Source organism: Phacochoerus africanus, chromosome 1 (genome assembly GCF_016906955.1).
Source record: "Phacochoerus africanus isolate WHEZ1 chromosome 1, ROS_Pafr_v1, whole genome shotgun sequence".
In the NCBI taxonomy this organism is placed as follows: Eukaryota; Metazoa; Chordata; class Mammalia; order Artiodactyla; family Suidae; genus Phacochoerus; species Phacochoerus africanus.
The window spans coordinates 270218985-270236635 of NC_062544.1; the positions used below are offsets into that span (position 1 = coordinate 270218985).

Here is a 17651-nt window from a genome sequence, read left to right on the forward strand (position 1 = left end):
GATCTCATCAATTGCGGTTCCTTCATCTAGGAATTTCTCTCCTTCAAGAAGTCTTCCTCACACCCTGAGTTGGACAAAAAATGCCTCTTCTCTGATTCTACTGCACAGAGTCCTTCCCATAGACTACTAAAGTATCTGTTTTATGGGCCTATATTCCCCAGTAGTTTAGATGCAGTCCAAGGGCAGGAACTGTGTTTGATTGACAGCTATGTCTTCTGGTACCTTGTTTAGAACACAGAATACCTGTATATATTTATAGAAATAAATTCCTGGGAATATGTTCTAGAACCTTCATTTAGTCCTTCTTAAAATCAAATTATATTTTTAATGGCGAAGCTTACTTTACAAAAGCAACTGTGATTGAATAGAACATAGTTAACAAAAAATTCCAGATAGCTACACATTTACACTTGCTCCTTGTTTTTTTAGGGCCACACCTGCAGCATATGGAAGTTCCCAGGCTAGGTGTTGAATCGGAGCTGCAACTCAGGCCTACACCACACCATGGCAACACTAGATTTGAGTGGCATCTGCAATGTACACTGCAGCTTGCAGCAACACCAAGTCCTTAACCCACTGAGCAAAGCCAGGGATTAAACCAGCATCCTCATGGATACTAGTCTGGTTTGTTTCCCGCTGAGCCATGACAGGAACGCCTATACTTGCTCTTAATAATACATAACATTTATTTATGTAATACATAAAATACATGTCTTCTGAGAAACAATGACTTTATTTTTATAGCAAATGTTATTTGTTACTAATTCAATTACTTAAACTAAAAAAAAAAAAAAGTCCTCTAAGCATGCCATTTTCTGCAAATTTTCAATGTGTTCATCAGCTTAGTAGCTCTCAAACCCTGTCTTTTCACATTTTCATGAAGGTTTCATTACATAAGCATGATCGATTAAATCATTGGCCATTGATAATTGAACTCTATCTCCAGCCCCTCTTCCTTCCCTACGGGGCTAGGGATTGGAACTAAAAGTTTCAACCCTCTAATCACATGACTGGTTTTCCTGGAAACCAGCCCCCATCCTCAGGTGCTTTACAAAAGTCACCTCAATAACATTACATTTTAAAATGAAGTTCATATTTACCTTAACATTGTATTAGTTATTTACATTTCTGTCTTTATTAAAACAAAAGCAAGATTCCCACAAACTTTGATTTGCTTAGTATGTTTATTTCATACCTAAGTACTAAGAATATTTTAACACTTTTATTTTTTAAACTTCTATTGAAGTATAGTTGATTTACGCTCTTCTGATAATTTCTGCTATACAACCAAGTGATTCAGTTATATATATATACATACACACACTCTTTTTTTTTTGTCTTTTGTCCTTCCAGGGGCGTACCAGCAGCATATGGAGGTTCCCAGGCTAGGGGTCTAATCAGAGCTACTGCTGCCAGCCTAGCCAGAGCCACAGCAATGTGGGATCCAAGCCGCGTCTGTGACCTCCACCCCAGCTCACGGCAACGCCAGATCCTTAACCCACAGAGCAAGGCCAGGAATTGAACCCTCAACCTCATGGTTCCTAGTCGGATTTGTTTCCGCTGTGCTACAACAGGAGCTCCCACACACATTCTTTTTCAGATTCTTTTCCCATGCAGGTTATCACCAGTGTTACCAATTATCACCAATTATCAGAATATTGGGTAGAGTTCCCTGTGCTATACAGCATTTCCCCATTGGCCAGTCTGTTTTCACCAAAGCCAAAGGCCTTTCAAGCTGTGTTAAAATGCTGTCCTTATTTGAACAGCCTCACGTGTTTTATTCAGGATGCTCAACTACTTAATGAGCATAGGGCTTCAAATGCCATTTGGAAATATGAAATTCTTATCTTTTAACTCAGTTTTGCTTTCATGCATAACGTGGCTCTAAAACCACAGTTGTGATATTTATTAGCTGTCTTCGCAAAACTCTGAGCAATACATCTTTCACGTTTCATTGAGAAGAAAAGAAACTTAATCCCACCAGGATCTCCTTTATTAATTCTTCCCCTGATTTTTTTCCTCATGGGGATTTTTGTGTTGGCCAGATGGTGCACTGAAGAATCCCTAGGCAGATCTGCATTTTATAAAAGCAGACTAGAAAAGCAAAAGTCTATTACTGAGTGAGGGGATTCAATCTTAGATCTTGTCATCTGGCTGACTCTATCCAATTCAGTTATTATTTGGTTCATGTTCAACATTGTACAATTATTCTTGTTCATATGGCAGTTTTCTTCATTTTCAGTAAAGTCCTGCTTTAGTCTATTCCATTACTAACCATAATTAGCTGCTCAACTGCCCCCTCTAATGCCTTAAATTCTACCAATTCTAAAGACTACTCTACAAACCACACCATTATGTTGGATCCTATCTCTAGGGAATGTCAATCAAAGTTCATCATCAGCAAAAAAAATACCCCTTTCCATATTCATCACAGACTGTTTATTTTCCATGGAGAGAAGTGGCTGGATGAAATGCTGGAGAATCAGTTTGAGACATTCTATGCATCATAAATTTCCCTAATTCTCATTTTCTAACACAGTGAGGTTTCTAATCGTCACCCTCTGTGAAAAATGGAGACACAATTCCAAAGTCACATATTCTGTCTCAAATGGTACTAGGTAGTGTAACATCTCAAAGTGCTCATTCCAAGTATTTTCTCTATGGAATAAAATACAATAGTCTTCATTGGAAGACTTCTTGCCTTTGTCTTTTGTCTCAGTGGTATCTAGAAATACATCATAGAAACCTGCTACTTTATCTTCAGAAAAATACTGAATTATTTTATTTTAGTTTTGTTAGACATGACCAATAAAAGCATGTAATCTACCCATAAAAGTCTATAAAAGTAAGGATCTATTTTTTGTCTTTTCCTATGTATTTACACATTACATTCAAAGTTTAACCTTCCTTTTCTCGCAACACTGAACAACATGGGTTTTCCCAAACTAACCATTTCCTTTCTTATACCTTTGTCTCTGTAGACAAGACTCTCTCCATCTGGAATGCACTTCCCTTTCTTCACTATCCATTTATGTAAATATCTACTCTTCTTTTAAAACTCTGAAATTTCATATGTATGAGGCTCTCTCTAAACATCTCTTTCTAAATCACACACACACACACACACACACACACACACACTTAGCAGCTTTTTCTCTGGCCCTTCAGTAACACTCCATAGATTAATTCACTGAATTAGAATTATTTATCTACATTTCCTTCTTTTATTAGATTGTGAAATTGTAAAGGTCAGGGAGCATCATCTATTCATCTTTGGATCCTATGCTGCCATGGTAACAGGCACTCAATATGTGTTTGTAAATAATTGATTGCATAGTATATGCTGACTTTTGCAAAAATTATTCTTAAATTCTGGAAAATAGCACTGTTACTTTTCTATATTGAAGTCAATGTCCATGGCCATAATAATTAAAAAGTAGGTATGCCATTTTAAATAGAATTATGTCAAACAGACTTGTCGTAGTGACTATCTTGCAATATACACAAATACTGAATCATTATTTTGTGCAACTAAAACCACTATAAAGTTACGTATTAATTACACTCAATTTTAAAAGTATATAGCTATGTTTAAAGTTTAATTTAAAAATTTTTTCATGAGACACAAGTACATTTTTAAATTCTTAACTGAAAAAAGGGGGTAGTGTATGAATTTGTCAAAATTAACTCGTATTTAGAATTTAAATTATATAAAAGGGGGAGACTAGTAAAATACGACTTTTCCACTAAAAGGTAAATTGAAAGTTAGCCTCCTGTGATCACTTTGAAAACAAATCTTAATGATCAATTTTCACAAGAGAAGGTTTAACTGAAGTAAACATATTTAAAGGCCAAATATTTCTACTCTGGTTATTTTAGAGACAGGCATCAGCAAGAAAGATCAAGTGTACTTTACATTCCCAACTTACACAGAGTCTCGAGGGCCCCCAGTTTTGTACTCTCTTTAGCTCATTTTAAGCTAAGCCAAGACATTTTCTATTGTGAAAATAAACAAGACTAGAGACCAAATTAAAACCAACTTATAAGATTATTCATTTATGATATATAAAATTCCTTATTACTTTACTGATGACCACAAAGATTAAATTTTCTGTTAAGATAATTTGAATGAATTTATTAAGAATGTGCCTGGATGCTTGGAAGGGAGGAAGCATAGTTTATAAGTTCCAAAATAGCAATATTTGAAAACACGTGCATGAAAGAACTTTTGTAAGCATTCTTGGAATTATTTTTTTCTCTCTCCAACCCCCCACCACCCCTCACTTAAAAAAAAAAAAAAAAAAGCTTTGGGTGGAGTTAACTCTTTTCAATTTGTAAACAATAACTGGAAATCCTGCAAATGTATTCTCCTTTATCCAGTGTTGAAAACACTTTAAACACTTTTTTTCTCTAAGAATTGTTTAGCAAGGGATTTACTTAGTGGTTTCTATTTTGAACAGAAAATTCAGTTTAACAGCCTGAAATATAATGCCATCTGTGTTTATTTCCGCCCTCTACAAAGCACAATTCTTTTTTTTTTTTTTCAAATATAACAAGTACATGGCCCTAATAACTCAGATAAATATGTAACTCAAGGAATTCTTTACTTTAACCAAGTAATAGAATTAGTTCATAGAACATGTACCTTAGGGAGTGATGAATTGAAGGTCTGGGATTGGCATGTACACACTATTGTAAATGGAATGGATGGTCAATGGGGACCTGCTTGCTATATAGCAAAGGGAACTCTACCCAATATACTGTGATAACCTATGTGGGAAAAGAATCTGAAAAACAATGAAAATGTGTATATGTACAACTGGATCACTTTGTTGTACAGCAGAAATTATCACAACACGATAAATCACCTATGCCTCAATAAAACTTGAAAAATGGGGGAGAAAAAGCATATGTACCATAAAAAAAGCAATTCTGATTGCATATATAAAACGTATAAAGTACATCAGTAAGTTTAAGTTTTTTTAAGTATTTTGATGAATAACTAATTACGTCTTCTATATATATATTTAGGAGATGCGAAATGGGCACAAAACACACTGCGATGTCATTAGGGGACAGAGAAATGGGCCAGGAGCCAGAGCACCAAAGAATCACGGAGTTGGAGTTTCCGTCGTGGCACAACAGAAATGAATCTGACTAGGAACCATGAGGTTGTGGGTTTTATCCCTGGCCTTGCTCAGTGGGTTAAGGATTGGGCATTGCCATAAAATGTGGTGTAGGTCACAGATGCAGACGCAGCCTGGATCCCGCATTGCTGTGGCTGTGGTGTAGGCTGGCAGCTACAGCTCTGATTCAGCCCCTAGCCTGGGAACCTCCATATGCGGCAGGTGCAGCTCTAAAAATGCGGAAAAAAAAAAATCACAGAGTCATTCTGACCCCTTGTTCCTCCAGTCTATACCACCTGCTGTCTTACTCATGCATCTACCTCAACGGCAACCTCTGGCTTGTGAAGACCACTGGAAAATCAAATTTGAATTTAGTAATAAAATATTTTAATTGACTTAAAAAGTATGAAGGGATACACGGATGTGAAACATCATTATATATTTATATGTACGGTATTCTGAGCTGATTCTGACTGTTCTTTAAATCTAAGGAGACTTGATGTTTTTCCACCAAGTCTTCCATGAAGAAAAATTCAAACATTTTATTTAGAGTTTATTTGCTTAAATGTTCGTCATCAATCTTTATGACAGCCTAACATTTCTTGCATCACCGTGACAGTCTTCAGGAGTCTCCTGAAGTATGGCTGTTTCTGGACTTATCCAGGGAGATGTGATCTCTAAGATCAGCCCCCACTTTGATTCTAGGAAGTCTCCGTGATGCCAGGTTTTCTCTTCTCAGGAAACGGAGGATGACTTCCAAGCCATCGCAGTGGCTATCTGCCTAAAAGAGCCAGGCACCTATCACCTAGTGCCTAATCTTTCCTGGCACTTAATCGTTCCACTTAAGCCTTCATGGAGCATGAGTAAAGTCACAACAGAATAGCTTTGAAAATACCCTGATAGTCACTTGAAAAACACAAGGAGGACAGAGGCAGACTCCTGAAAGCCATGGGCGATTGTCACCCGTGGGTGAAATTCGGATGTTCCTAACTCTCTCCCTTTATTCCTAATGTTGAAAGTGTGTGGAGAGGAAGAGAGGGTTGCTCCCATCTCAGACATACAACCCTGAAGGCAGCTCCTGCCTGTTCATCTCCCTTTGCCCAGAAATATCTATAAAATAAATTCTTGATTTGTTACAGAGAAATGCTTAACACATTGTCTGTGTCTATGTTTCATTGATTTTTGTAGTTGGTTATCACTTTACACTGTCGGTGCCTAGAATTTCTTGGGCTCTAATCTTGTTTCCCGAAGTTGTTTGAGCTGCATTATGTGGAAAACTGACATTTTGTGTCTCAACGGGTTTTTATTCATGTCTCTTTTTCCTGATATCTACTGGATGAGTCAGACAAATATATGGGTGGCACAATAAACTGGCTATCATTAAATGACAAATTCTAACTGACAAAACCTTCCACAAAGCAGACAAAATCATGTAGTTTACAACCTTAAAAAATGATCAACGATATGAATAGGGTCGATTTAAAACATCATCATTATCATTACCATAAAGCAAAAACTAGCCAATAAAAGAGTATTCTTTAAATTCCCTTCTAAAAGGTCATGTATCTCGTCTATTACTTTGCACATTTAGTTAAATAACATAAGACAGTAAATAGTGATGAGTGTTGAGTGTCTCCAGTAGGGATTTTATGCAACAACCAACCATAAAAATTCCCTGCCTATACCCATAACTTATTATTTTGGAAAGCCGTAACTAAGCAAGGGAAAGGGTATCAATATTGCCAAATTCAACTAATACTCACGAGAGAATATTCCCAATATAGGCATAGTAGGAGCAACAGTAGGGTGTGGTTCCATCACAGCAGTAAGATTTGCAGTCTTTGCCACACTGAGCAAGGCAATCCTCTACAAAATAAAAACCACATTCATATAGTTACAGGTCTGCAACCACAGCTTCACGAAAAATTACTCTATTTCAAATCTTAATTGTTCAACAACCACCCTTTAGAGCCTTTAGATTTTCATGAGGGTACATACTCAGAATTCTAAAACACTGTAAGCATTTAAACCAGTCTTCCTTCCCTATTAGACGTAAAGCTAGAAAAGGCAAAGACCATTCTCTGAATCTCCTGCAGCAAGCACAGTAATTGGTAGTCTGAGTTGCTTGAATGAGACAACGGAGGGAGGAATGAATCATCCATCTCAACAGACATTTGACTTATCAATAGAGCTCTTTTTTTTTACATTTTTTATTAAAGCATAGTTGATCTTACAACGTTGTACCAACTTCTGCTGTACAGCAAAGTGACCCAGTTACACATACATATACACTCCTTTTCTTACATTATCTTCCATCAGGATCTATCCCAAAAGACTGGATATAGTTCCCTTCAACAGAGTTCTCATAATAATTTTTAAATGATAAAGTCTTTTGACTTTAGGGTATCACTTTAATTACATTTAATGGAAAGTGTTATTGACATGGATAATTGTTAAATAATATATAGCATTATATGCTTTCCTTTCTCCATCATTTTTTACCTTCATAATCACAGTTTGCATACACATGGTAACACAAATGAGTCTATATATCCGGTCAATTCCTTTGTATTAGAAGATAATGAGTTAGCTGTGGAAAAAATTCCATAGATAATAAACTTGTGAATTGTTACATGTTTATTTAATGTCAGATTTAAGAATCAATAACCTATGAAACAGCACCATGTAAAGGGGGGGGAGGTATTTCCTGACTTAGAAAGGACATATTGGAGCTGACAAAACCAAATTACTGTCTTTTTTCCCCATGTTTTTGATGAGGGTAATTATACTAAAAATGTTGAATAAAAATTACCCTATCTTTAAAAAATTCTCTATTCACCTAAATGACTTATGTTTCACAAGTTAAAGTTAGCATTAAATTCTAATAAGTGGTATATATTATAAATTATATGTGAATTTCAGATACATGAAGGAAATATTAAGCACAGTCTGATAATTTAAGTTACATGTTCAAGAATCACAAAATAAGTCATTTCCAAATCAATCTCTAAGGGACTGTCAGTTATCACCTAAGTTATATAACACTTTTGCTTTCCAGTCAAAGCCATAACATAAAAGTGCAAATGCTGTATTTACACTTACAAGTCCCTGTAATTGATTTGTCTTGAGAGGAAAATTTAGGTTTTGCTTTTAAATCACCTCCCTGACAAGATGATTCTTTTCAAACCGATGTGATCAAAAACTAGCAAAGTTCATTCACTTTTATCAGTAAGTCATGGCCTTTGTGGAACAAGTGAAAAGTTCATATTTTCTTTCCCTCAATTTTATTTCTACCTCATCAATGAACAAACCTTTAGGGGTTCTTCTGGGATGTGGTCCAAAGAAATGAAAGGGAAAACAATGGCCTTTGTAAGATTTAGTACTTCTTAAATCCACTTTAAAATTTTGAAGACAGAAACACAGTCTAAGGATTCATTGACAATGTATGCTTTTTGCAGTTTATTTCCTCAAGTCCCCACTGAATTTCTATAGCTCTCATTTTTAGTACTGTTTAAATAATTCACCTAGTTAGACGGGTCAGTTTATCTCCAGTGCTTAGCTGGGATGTTTTGTTTCATGCTCTTAAAAGCCATTCAGATAGTGGGAGGGCTGACAGACCTCCTTATTCTGTTGGAGCAAGACAAGTGATTTTTAAGTAGCTTCTTGGGGTGCCTTTTGAATGAGTCCCAGGACAGTGACACCTTATTAAGTTCTCTATGGTTATCAAAGATTCAATCCCTATTATTATAGGGACATAGTGTTATCAAAATATTTTGAGCCAATGTTACAGGAAACCAAGCCCAAAATCTTGCAGCCAAGAAGCTGGATTATACCTGCAGCAAACATCTACATCATGTCACACATTGTTCATTATTTTTATGGCATTTTCCAGCACTCTTGCTCTTTCCCAGAATTAAACAACTGAAAAAGGAAGATGTAATAGTATGGTAAGTACACCCATAATCAAAAATTTCCAAACTGGGGTTTTGACCTCACCTCAACACTTATGTTGCTAGGTTAGTTGCTTCCTCTGGTTTATTTGAGAGGAATCCTATAAAGATCACAGTTCGGACAATACGGAAGCATTTTCTCACTTTTAAAAGAATGAAACCTTCCAATTGCCCTCAGAAAGTAAATAATATTGCTTCCAATACTCAAGTTAATGTTCTTGAAAATTAGCCAGTTCCAGTTTTCTTCGGTGACTTTCTTGAAAGGCAGGATCTGGAAGAAACTTCCCCACTCCCACCCCATCTTAAGGAATGTGAAGTCCAGGAAAGCATCTGGCTCCAGGCACTTGCTCAGAATTGGCTCTTGTAATCTATAGCTAAGGATAAGAAAGGAAGGAAAGGGAGGGGACAGAAATCACTGGCTAAGGCCAGGAAGCTTAAAACCTTGGCCAGATCCTGTCTTTGTAGCCTGCAGTGGCAGTCAGATAATAATATAAACAGTTCATTGGGTCACTTTCTAAAAGTGACTCCAGGGTAAAACACGATGCTTCAGGTAGAGGAAGCTTGCTCTTATGTCCTAAAAAAAAAAAAAAAAAAAAAAAAAAAGGAACATACATTTCATGCATTTTGTTTGGGGAAAATAATTCAGGTTATGGACAGTGCATCTACTTAGGTTTTTGTCTCATTAAAGCTAGTGATTCATTTAGCAAGGTGTCTGGATGATTTCTATTTCTGCCGCGTTTCCCAACCTCACCCCAATCGCCACATCCAGCCTTATCTCTTCGTTCCAGCCCAACTGTATTGTCTGTTTCTGCCTTTGCTGACACTCTATTCTACTCCATCTCCTTATGTTCAAGACTTCCCTGTACTTCAAAGACCTAGCTCCTAACAGTCCTTCTCAGTTCAACTGCCCTGAGCAAACACTTCTTAAGCTCCTGGAGAGGCATTTTGCTGGTCTCATAAGAATATTACGCCAAACAAAACAGACATCATCTTCATGGAGCATATATATTCTTAAGACAGATAAGGTCCCCTCCTTTGAACATCTAAAGCACATGATTATTATTTCACAGCCTTTGATGTCTTAGGGTAATGGGCACATCTTATCTCCCAGACAAGACTCAGAGCTTGGCCTCTATCCTATGCACCGCTTGATATATTTCACTCAATAAATATTAGTTGAGTGACTAGGGCAAGCATAAAAAGGCCTCTGAAGTAGGAATTCAGGAATTAATATCAAAAGCATATCCGCTAACCCATTTCTTATCAAAGATGATAAGTCGACCTAGTCTTGGCTTGCAATGACTTTTGCAGCTTACTGGGGAGGGAAGTGATGGAGAGAAGAAATGAATGCAGCGAAAACTTTCTAAATTGATCAAGCTTGCTGCTGGCCAGCTATGTGCATTTCCAGAATCCTGGGGAATCTGTGCACCTAACACTGTGGGAACAGGAAGAAGGGAAGGGAAGGAAAAGTGTGTAAATCAGAAGCTTACAGCTCATCAAACAGAATGAAATCGACAAAAGAACAAGAAAAAGTTATTCAATGGTGTGATTAAAGATGAGTGAAGGTATTAAAATTTCATTTGCTGTGTTCTCTTTTCCTATTTATGGGGTTTTTCTGGATAAACAGAGGAAGTGTAAAGAATTATCATTGCTTCAAAAGAACTAATGAAGATATTTTAATATAAAATATTTAATATAATTGGTATGTAATAAATATTTAATATAAATAAAATTAATATTTCTGTATTTAAAGGCCAGTATTTTCCCTACAATAAAATATCTTTAAAACAACTTATAGGCAGCCACTGATTCACATTTTAATGAACAGATTGGAAATTTCTATAGAAGTTATTGTGACATTTCTGGCAAGGTTGAATGAGAAATTCAATTCTATTGATGTTCAGGCAAGAATGCTGAAGAACGTCTTTATTTCAGTTGCAGTGTTTTTCTAAGTATCAAAAGGTAAATAAATTACTGTGCTATACATAAATTTAGTATTGCAAGGGCAGAGGTAAGCCTGTGGTTTTTGTTATAGAAAGTTCCAGACATGACAACATTTATTTTAAAACTCTGCTTTTATCTTGTTTTTAAAATATGAAGCAGGTGCAAAATCGCATGTGTAATTAACTTTATACACGAATAATCAATGAAAGGCCATTTTGGGCTCCACATCAGTCCCCAAACAAGAAAACTGCTTTGTTTCATCAATTGTTAGCAATTCTCACTAAGAATAATCAAAATGAGGGAAATTGCTTATGAATTCAGCGAAAAAGGATTCGATTCAGGGTGAATTTATGCCTCTCAAAAACTTAATATTTCGACTCAAAGCTTCCAATTGCCCTGTCAACCACACTTAAGAATCATCTTCTATAGGACGAAAACAGAAATCTAAGGTTTTTTATTTTAAAAAGGAAAAGCCGGAATATTCAGAATGTGGCGGTGGAAGGGGCCATGGGTAGACTTTACTGAAATGGAAAAGTCTCCAGATTAGTTTATTGGAAAAACTTTAGCAGTACCTCTAAACGTCTTGTCCTTTATAAAACAAACAAACAAACAGACAAAAAAACTGCTTTCCTCCCACTGCTCAGCCTCCTCTTTCACCCCAATTCTTGAGTTCTGGATATGACAGGGAAAATTTCGCGCTATCCAGAAAATAAAATCCCCTAAATGAGAAATGTGGGATTGAGATTAGTTACTTTGCCTGGAGAGAGAAAAAGGAAAAGAGAAAGCGGGGGGGGGGAAAGAAAAAGAAACGATGAAAGAAAGGGGCAAAACACAAGCACGTAGAGGTCGAGCCCAGGGCTCCAGCGCGGTGGCTTCTCTGCTCCCGCCTCCGGGGACCACACAGTCTCTGACCTCCCACCACGGTCCCCGCGCGTCGCGCCCAAGCCGCCTTGCCCGGAGTGTGACCTCAGCGCAGCCCCGAGCCCCCTTCCCCTCTCTCGTCGCCCTAGGTCACTGACCTGCGTAGACAAAGAGCAGCACCAACTTCGGAAGCAAGACCCCTGGACACCCGGGCAGCCTCCGCGCGTCCATCCAAGCCAGTGGCCGGAGGTTGCGCGCCAGGACAAACCGACAGAGAGACGGACAGACCGGTGTGTAGAAAGGGCTCGAAGTCGAGGGACAGCCCGGAACCGGGAAGGGACGGGGGCGCTGAAGGGCGGTCAGATGGAGAGGGCAACGCTCCGGAGAGCGGGGTGGCGCGGAGACCTGGCCATGGCCCTGGGAGTCTCGGAGGCGAGCCCGACCGCCGCGCGGGACTGCGCTGGGGCCAAGGTCTCTTTGTCTGTCCCCGCGGCTCCTGAGGCGGGCTAAGCGGCGGATCCGGAGTCCTCGGCCACCGAGGCTCACATTTCATCTCCGCGGGTGGCACCTACGCGAGGCTGGGGGCGGGGGTGACCCCGACTCCTCCCCACCGCTCCAGTTCTTCCTTCTGTTAAGTGACTCTCCCTGCTGGGCCCGCTCCTGAAGGCATTTTTTCTAACTCTTGCTATGGCTACTGCCGAGGAGTTTAGAAAGCTTTGCCGCCCTGATTTATCCTTTTGAAGCAATGAATGAAGAACTTTGTTTTTCAACTTTAGGCAAATGGAGGGAATTTTCAGGGTTAAAGATATAAGACCTAGAAAGCCAATGAAGAAAACCTAGGAGAATTGCAGAATACAGAAAGAGTGCACGATTTCTCTGCTGAAAGCTGGTAAAATGTTTTGTTTGTTAAACACCTCAAACATTTCTAGTAAAGTCAGGGAAAACAAAAGAAGAATGCACACAATCACCACTATTATTTGACACTGTTCTGGAGTTACTGGCCTATGCAATTAGATAAGAGCAAGGAAAATGCATAAAAACTGGAAGCAAAACTATAATTTCAAATATACTTTATACATGGAAAATCAAAGAGAATACAAAAGACGTGAATAAGTGAGTACAGATCTTGCTTGACTAGGAAAATTCACTATCATAAAGAAAGTTTCCCTAAATTAATCTATAAATCTTGGAGTTAAACTGAACTTAAAAAAAATACCATCATGATATTTTTTTCAAGCCAATCTTATTATAAAGTTTACTTAGAGAATAACCAAGTAAGAATATCAGTTTTTTAAAAAAGAGTGATGAATGTAATAATCCTCAACATATTTAAATATAACATCACAATAATTGAAACTTTTTTGTTGTTGTTTTGGCCTAACACCTAGCATATGGAAGTTCCTGGGCTGGGGATCAAACCTGAACCTCAGCAATGACTGGTGCTCCTGCTGAGACAACCCCAGATACTTAACCCACTGCACCACAATGGGAACTCTGGAAACAGTTTTGATTAACACTAGAATAGATAGGCTCAGTGGACCAGAAGGGAGAATCCAAAGAGATGTATGTACAGAAATTTAATTTCCTGGTTTAGAAAAATTATTATTTTAAAGTAAAGGAGAAAATTACGGGTTAGTCAGTGAATGAGTTAGGGTCATGAATAGGCATCTATAAAGTCTCATCTTTCATCAAAATCAATTCTGTATAAATTAAACATTTAAGCTTAAAGATATAATTATGAAAGTATTAAAAATGAAAGGATCACATTTAAATAATTATGGAATAGAAAAGGCTTTTCTAAGCATTATTTAAAAACTCAGAAACCGTAAAAGAAAAAAATGAGCAATTTGAATTCATAAGAATTAAAGTGTTCTATAGATGATAAATCAAGCATTTAACTGACAAAAATATTTGCTATGCTTAGTATATAAAGAGGGCTGATCTCCTTAATAGATAAAAAAGCTTTTAAAGATCATAAGGAAAAGATAACCAAAAAATGTTGAGCAGGGAGATTAAGAGATATCTATCTTCTTGTCTTCTAAATATGTAGAAAATGCTCATCCTTACTCCAAAAAATAAAACAAGTAAAAATCAAACTGACAGTGAGATACCATTTTTCATGTATCAGATTAATCCCCCACTCAGTTTTTAAGCAGAGCAATGTGGCAATATATGGTGTGTATATATATATATATATATATATATATATATATGGTAAATCTATCCATCTATATCTATATCATCTATATCTATATCTATGTCTATCTAATTAGCTCACCCCCAATCAGTTTTTAAGCAGAGCAATATGGCAGTATATATATATGTAATATATATTTTATATATCTATATATAAATCAAAATTCAAATGAGCACACTGTAGTCAGTCCTCCTCTAGGAATTTATCTCTGTAAATATACTGCCGTAATGGGTATTAGAGGATGCGAGGGTACATCACCTTCAAAACAAACATAACTCGAGCTTCCTGCTGTGTTTAATGCATGATTGAAGGGCTTACCACCCATTACATTTAACAAGAAGTCCAGTCAATTTTTCCTTCTCCCTTAAGCAGTTTGTCACCAAATCCCACTGATTGTAACTGAATTTCCACTCAAATGTGTTTGCATTTTATATTCCATTTCTGCCATAACCTAGGCTCTTGTAGTCTTCATTATAATCAGTATCCCTATCTCCAGGGATATTAGCCAGAGCAATAAAAAGGCTATGTCAGCAATAAAAGGAGGTCTATGTAAAATATGATAAAACAGGCTAGTGGAATTCTAAATAGCTACTGACAATAATGATTATAAAGACTACCCATGCCATAGCAGTGGCCTGAGGCATGGCAGTGACCCAAGGCACAGCAGTGACAATGCCAGATCCTTAACCCAATGTGCCAGCAGGGAACTCTACCCCTACATTTTAAATGCCTGAAGATGAACTCTACCCCTACATTTTAAACGCTGTGGATGGGGTTTGTAGATGCAAGCTATTGCATTTAGAATGGATAAGCAATGAAGTCCTGCTATGTAGCACAGGGAACGATGCCCAACACTTTTTAAATTTTTTTCGTTTTTCTTTTTTTTAGAGCCAAACCTGCAGGATATGGACACGCCCAGGCTAGGGGTTGAATCAGAGCTGCAGCTGCTGGCCTATGCCACAGCCAGAGCAACACCAAATCTGAACTCAAGCCACATCTTTGGACTATGGCACTGCTTGCAGCAATACTGGATCCTTAACTCACTGAGGAAGGCCAGAGATTGAACCTGCATCTTCATGGATACTAGTCGGATTCATTTCTGCTGTGCCACAACAGAACTCCAAACACTTCTGATAGAACATGATCGAAGACAATATGAGGAAAAGAATATGACTGGGTCATTTTGCTGTATGGCAGAAATGACAGAACATTGTAAATCAACTATAATTTTTTTTAAGGGCCGCACCTGCAACATATGGAGGTTCCCAGACTAGGGGTTGAATTACACCATAGCCACAGCAAGGAGGGATCTGATCCACATCTGCAACCTCTGCCACAGCTTTTGGCAACACCAGATCCTTAACCCACCAGATCCTAACCCAAGGCCAGGGATTGAACCTGCATCCTCATGGATAATACTCAGGTTTGTATCCCACTGAGCCACAATAGAAATTTTTTTTTTAAAAAGCCTTAGGTGATAGATGACAACTGAACAATTTTACCCTTTAGTTTTATTTAGAATCAAAGAGTGGAGGACAGGACTTCATAGATTGTCTAGGTCAACTTCCCAGTTTCACAGAGGAGAAAACTAAGGCCAGATTACCAAGACAGCCAGAGACAGGGTGAGTTCCCATGCTGAGAGAGATGTGATAGAGTGGCCTGAGTTTGATGAGCTCCACACTTTTATTCTTCACATAACTTATTTCACTGTGTGGTCAGCCAGATCAGTATAACTGCTCAGTTACTCATTAATACAAAAAATAATTTGTGTGCACTTAAGGTTTCTCTATGTGCTTGCTCTTCATCTTCATTCAATATTTGGGTGCTGAGAAAAGAAAATGTTCATATAGATACAGGCATAAAACTCAGACAAAAGCAAGAAGGAAATAAAATGAAATAAAAGGAAGATGAACTACACATGTCATTCAGGATGTAGACAAAATATTGATTGCTGTGCACCAGGACTCTTTTTAAGTTCTTTAAAATTTTAATGAATACTTTCAACATCCCAATGAAGTAGATACTATTATCATCACCTCTGTCCTCTGAACAAAGTCATGAGCCCAGCAGGGGTAAATAACTTTGCCCAAGGTCTCATAGCAGTGAGTGGTGCCTGGTGGTGTAACTCCAGAGTGGAGTGTCTGTCCCTAAAAAGAAGTTAACTTGTCTTTCAAAATTCATAGCTTGGTTGCCAAGAGAAGGAGGAGGGAGTGGGATGGATGGGGAGTTTGGGGTTGGTAGATGCAAACTACATTTAGAATGGATAAGCAGTGAGGTCCTGGGAGTTCCCATCGTGGCTCAGCAGAAATGAATCTGCCTAGCATCCATGAGGACTCAGGTGCGATCCCTGGCCTCGCTCAGTGCGTTAAGGATTCAGTATTGCTATGAGCTGTGATTAGGTTGAAGATGTGGCTCGGATCTGGCGTTGCTGTGGCTGTGGTATAGGCCAGCAGCTGCAGCTGCAGTTCAACCCCTCACCTGGGAACTTCCATATGCTGAATATGTGGCCCTAAAAAGGTCACAAAAAAAAAAAAAGAAAAGAAAAAAGGAAAAAGCAAAAGCAGTGAGGTCCTACTGTCCAGCACAGGGAGCTATATCCAATCTCTTGGGATAGAACACAATGGAAGATCATATGAGAAAAAGAATGTATGACTGGGTCACTATGCTGTACAGCAGAAATTGACACAACACTGTAAATCAACTGCACTTTAGTAAAAAAATAAAATAGGGAGTTCCTTTTGTGGCACAGTGGAAACCAATCTGACTGTTATGCACGAGGATGCCGGTTCAATCCCTGGCCTCGCTCATTGGTTTGGGGATCTGGCGTTGCTGTGAGCTGTGGTTTAGGCAGCCCATGTGGCTCAGATACCATGTTGCTGTGGAATAGGCTGGCAGCTGTAGCTCCAGTTCGACTCCTGGCCTGGGAACTTCCACATGCTGCAGGTGTGGCCCTAAAAAGTAATAGATAAATAAAATAATTTTCTTAAATTAATATGTATAAAAATGAATAGCTTGGGACATCATGATTTTAGTCCAGTGAGAACCATTTTGGATTGCTGGCCTCCAAAAATATTTAGATAATAACTTTGCATTGTTATTTTTTTCTAGCTTTATTGAAGGTATGATTGACACGTAAAAGTTGAACATGTAAGGTGTACAACGTGATGTCTTAATAAATATATGCACTGTGGAAAAGAATCAATAGCTTGGTTGGTTTGGGTGAAGTTTAAAATTCCTCGTTTGACCACATCAGAAACAAGAGATAAAATACTTGCTGATGACCTTTTTCAAATGAAATTATTTCAGTGAACATCAGTAAACCTTAATGAGAAATCCTATGTGTAAGACCTAATACCAAGTGTGGAAAGGTTTAAGGAATTAACCTTTAGAGCTTTTTGGAAGAGCAGTTTGATAAAAGCACAAAGTACTATTGGTTTTAGGATTTTTCTCCCACAATTCTATGTCGCAATAATAATTACCATTAATGGTGGGTGTTTTTTTCATTGTTTTAAAGTTTTACTGAAGCATGGTTGACTTACAGTAGTGTAATAATTTCTGCAATACAACAAAGTG

At 37.9% G+C, this 17651-nt stretch overlaps 1 protein-coding gene and 1 long non-coding RNA gene across 2 annotated transcripts in view; one reads left to right on the forward strand and one right to left on the reverse strand.

Annotated features, from left to right (window-relative positions):
- Nucleotides 1-5218, forward strand: part of LOC125135229 (uncharacterized) — a 69171-nt gene extending 63953 nt beyond the window's left edge. Inside the window, exon 12 of the long non-coding RNA XR_007136922.1 lies at nt 5032-5218. This is a non-coding gene — a long non-coding RNA (uncharacterized LOC125135229). The remainder of the gene's footprint in view (nt 1-5031) is intronic.
- CYYR1 (cysteine and tyrosine rich 1) overlaps nt 1-12522 on the reverse strand; it is a 106982-nt gene extending 94460 nt beyond the window's left edge. Inside the window, exons 1-3 of the mRNA XM_047795094.1 lie at nt 12208-12522; nt 12040-12146; nt 6890-6992 (exon numbers count right to left, since the gene is read on the reverse strand). Coding sequence (XP_047651050.1) covers nt 6890-6992; nt 12040-12146; nt 12208-12434 — 437 coding nt within the window. The 5' untranslated portion in view covers nt 12435-12522. The remainder of the gene's footprint in view (nt 1-6889; nt 6993-12039; nt 12147-12207) is intronic.
- Nucleotides 12523-17651: the final 5129 nt, after the last annotated feature.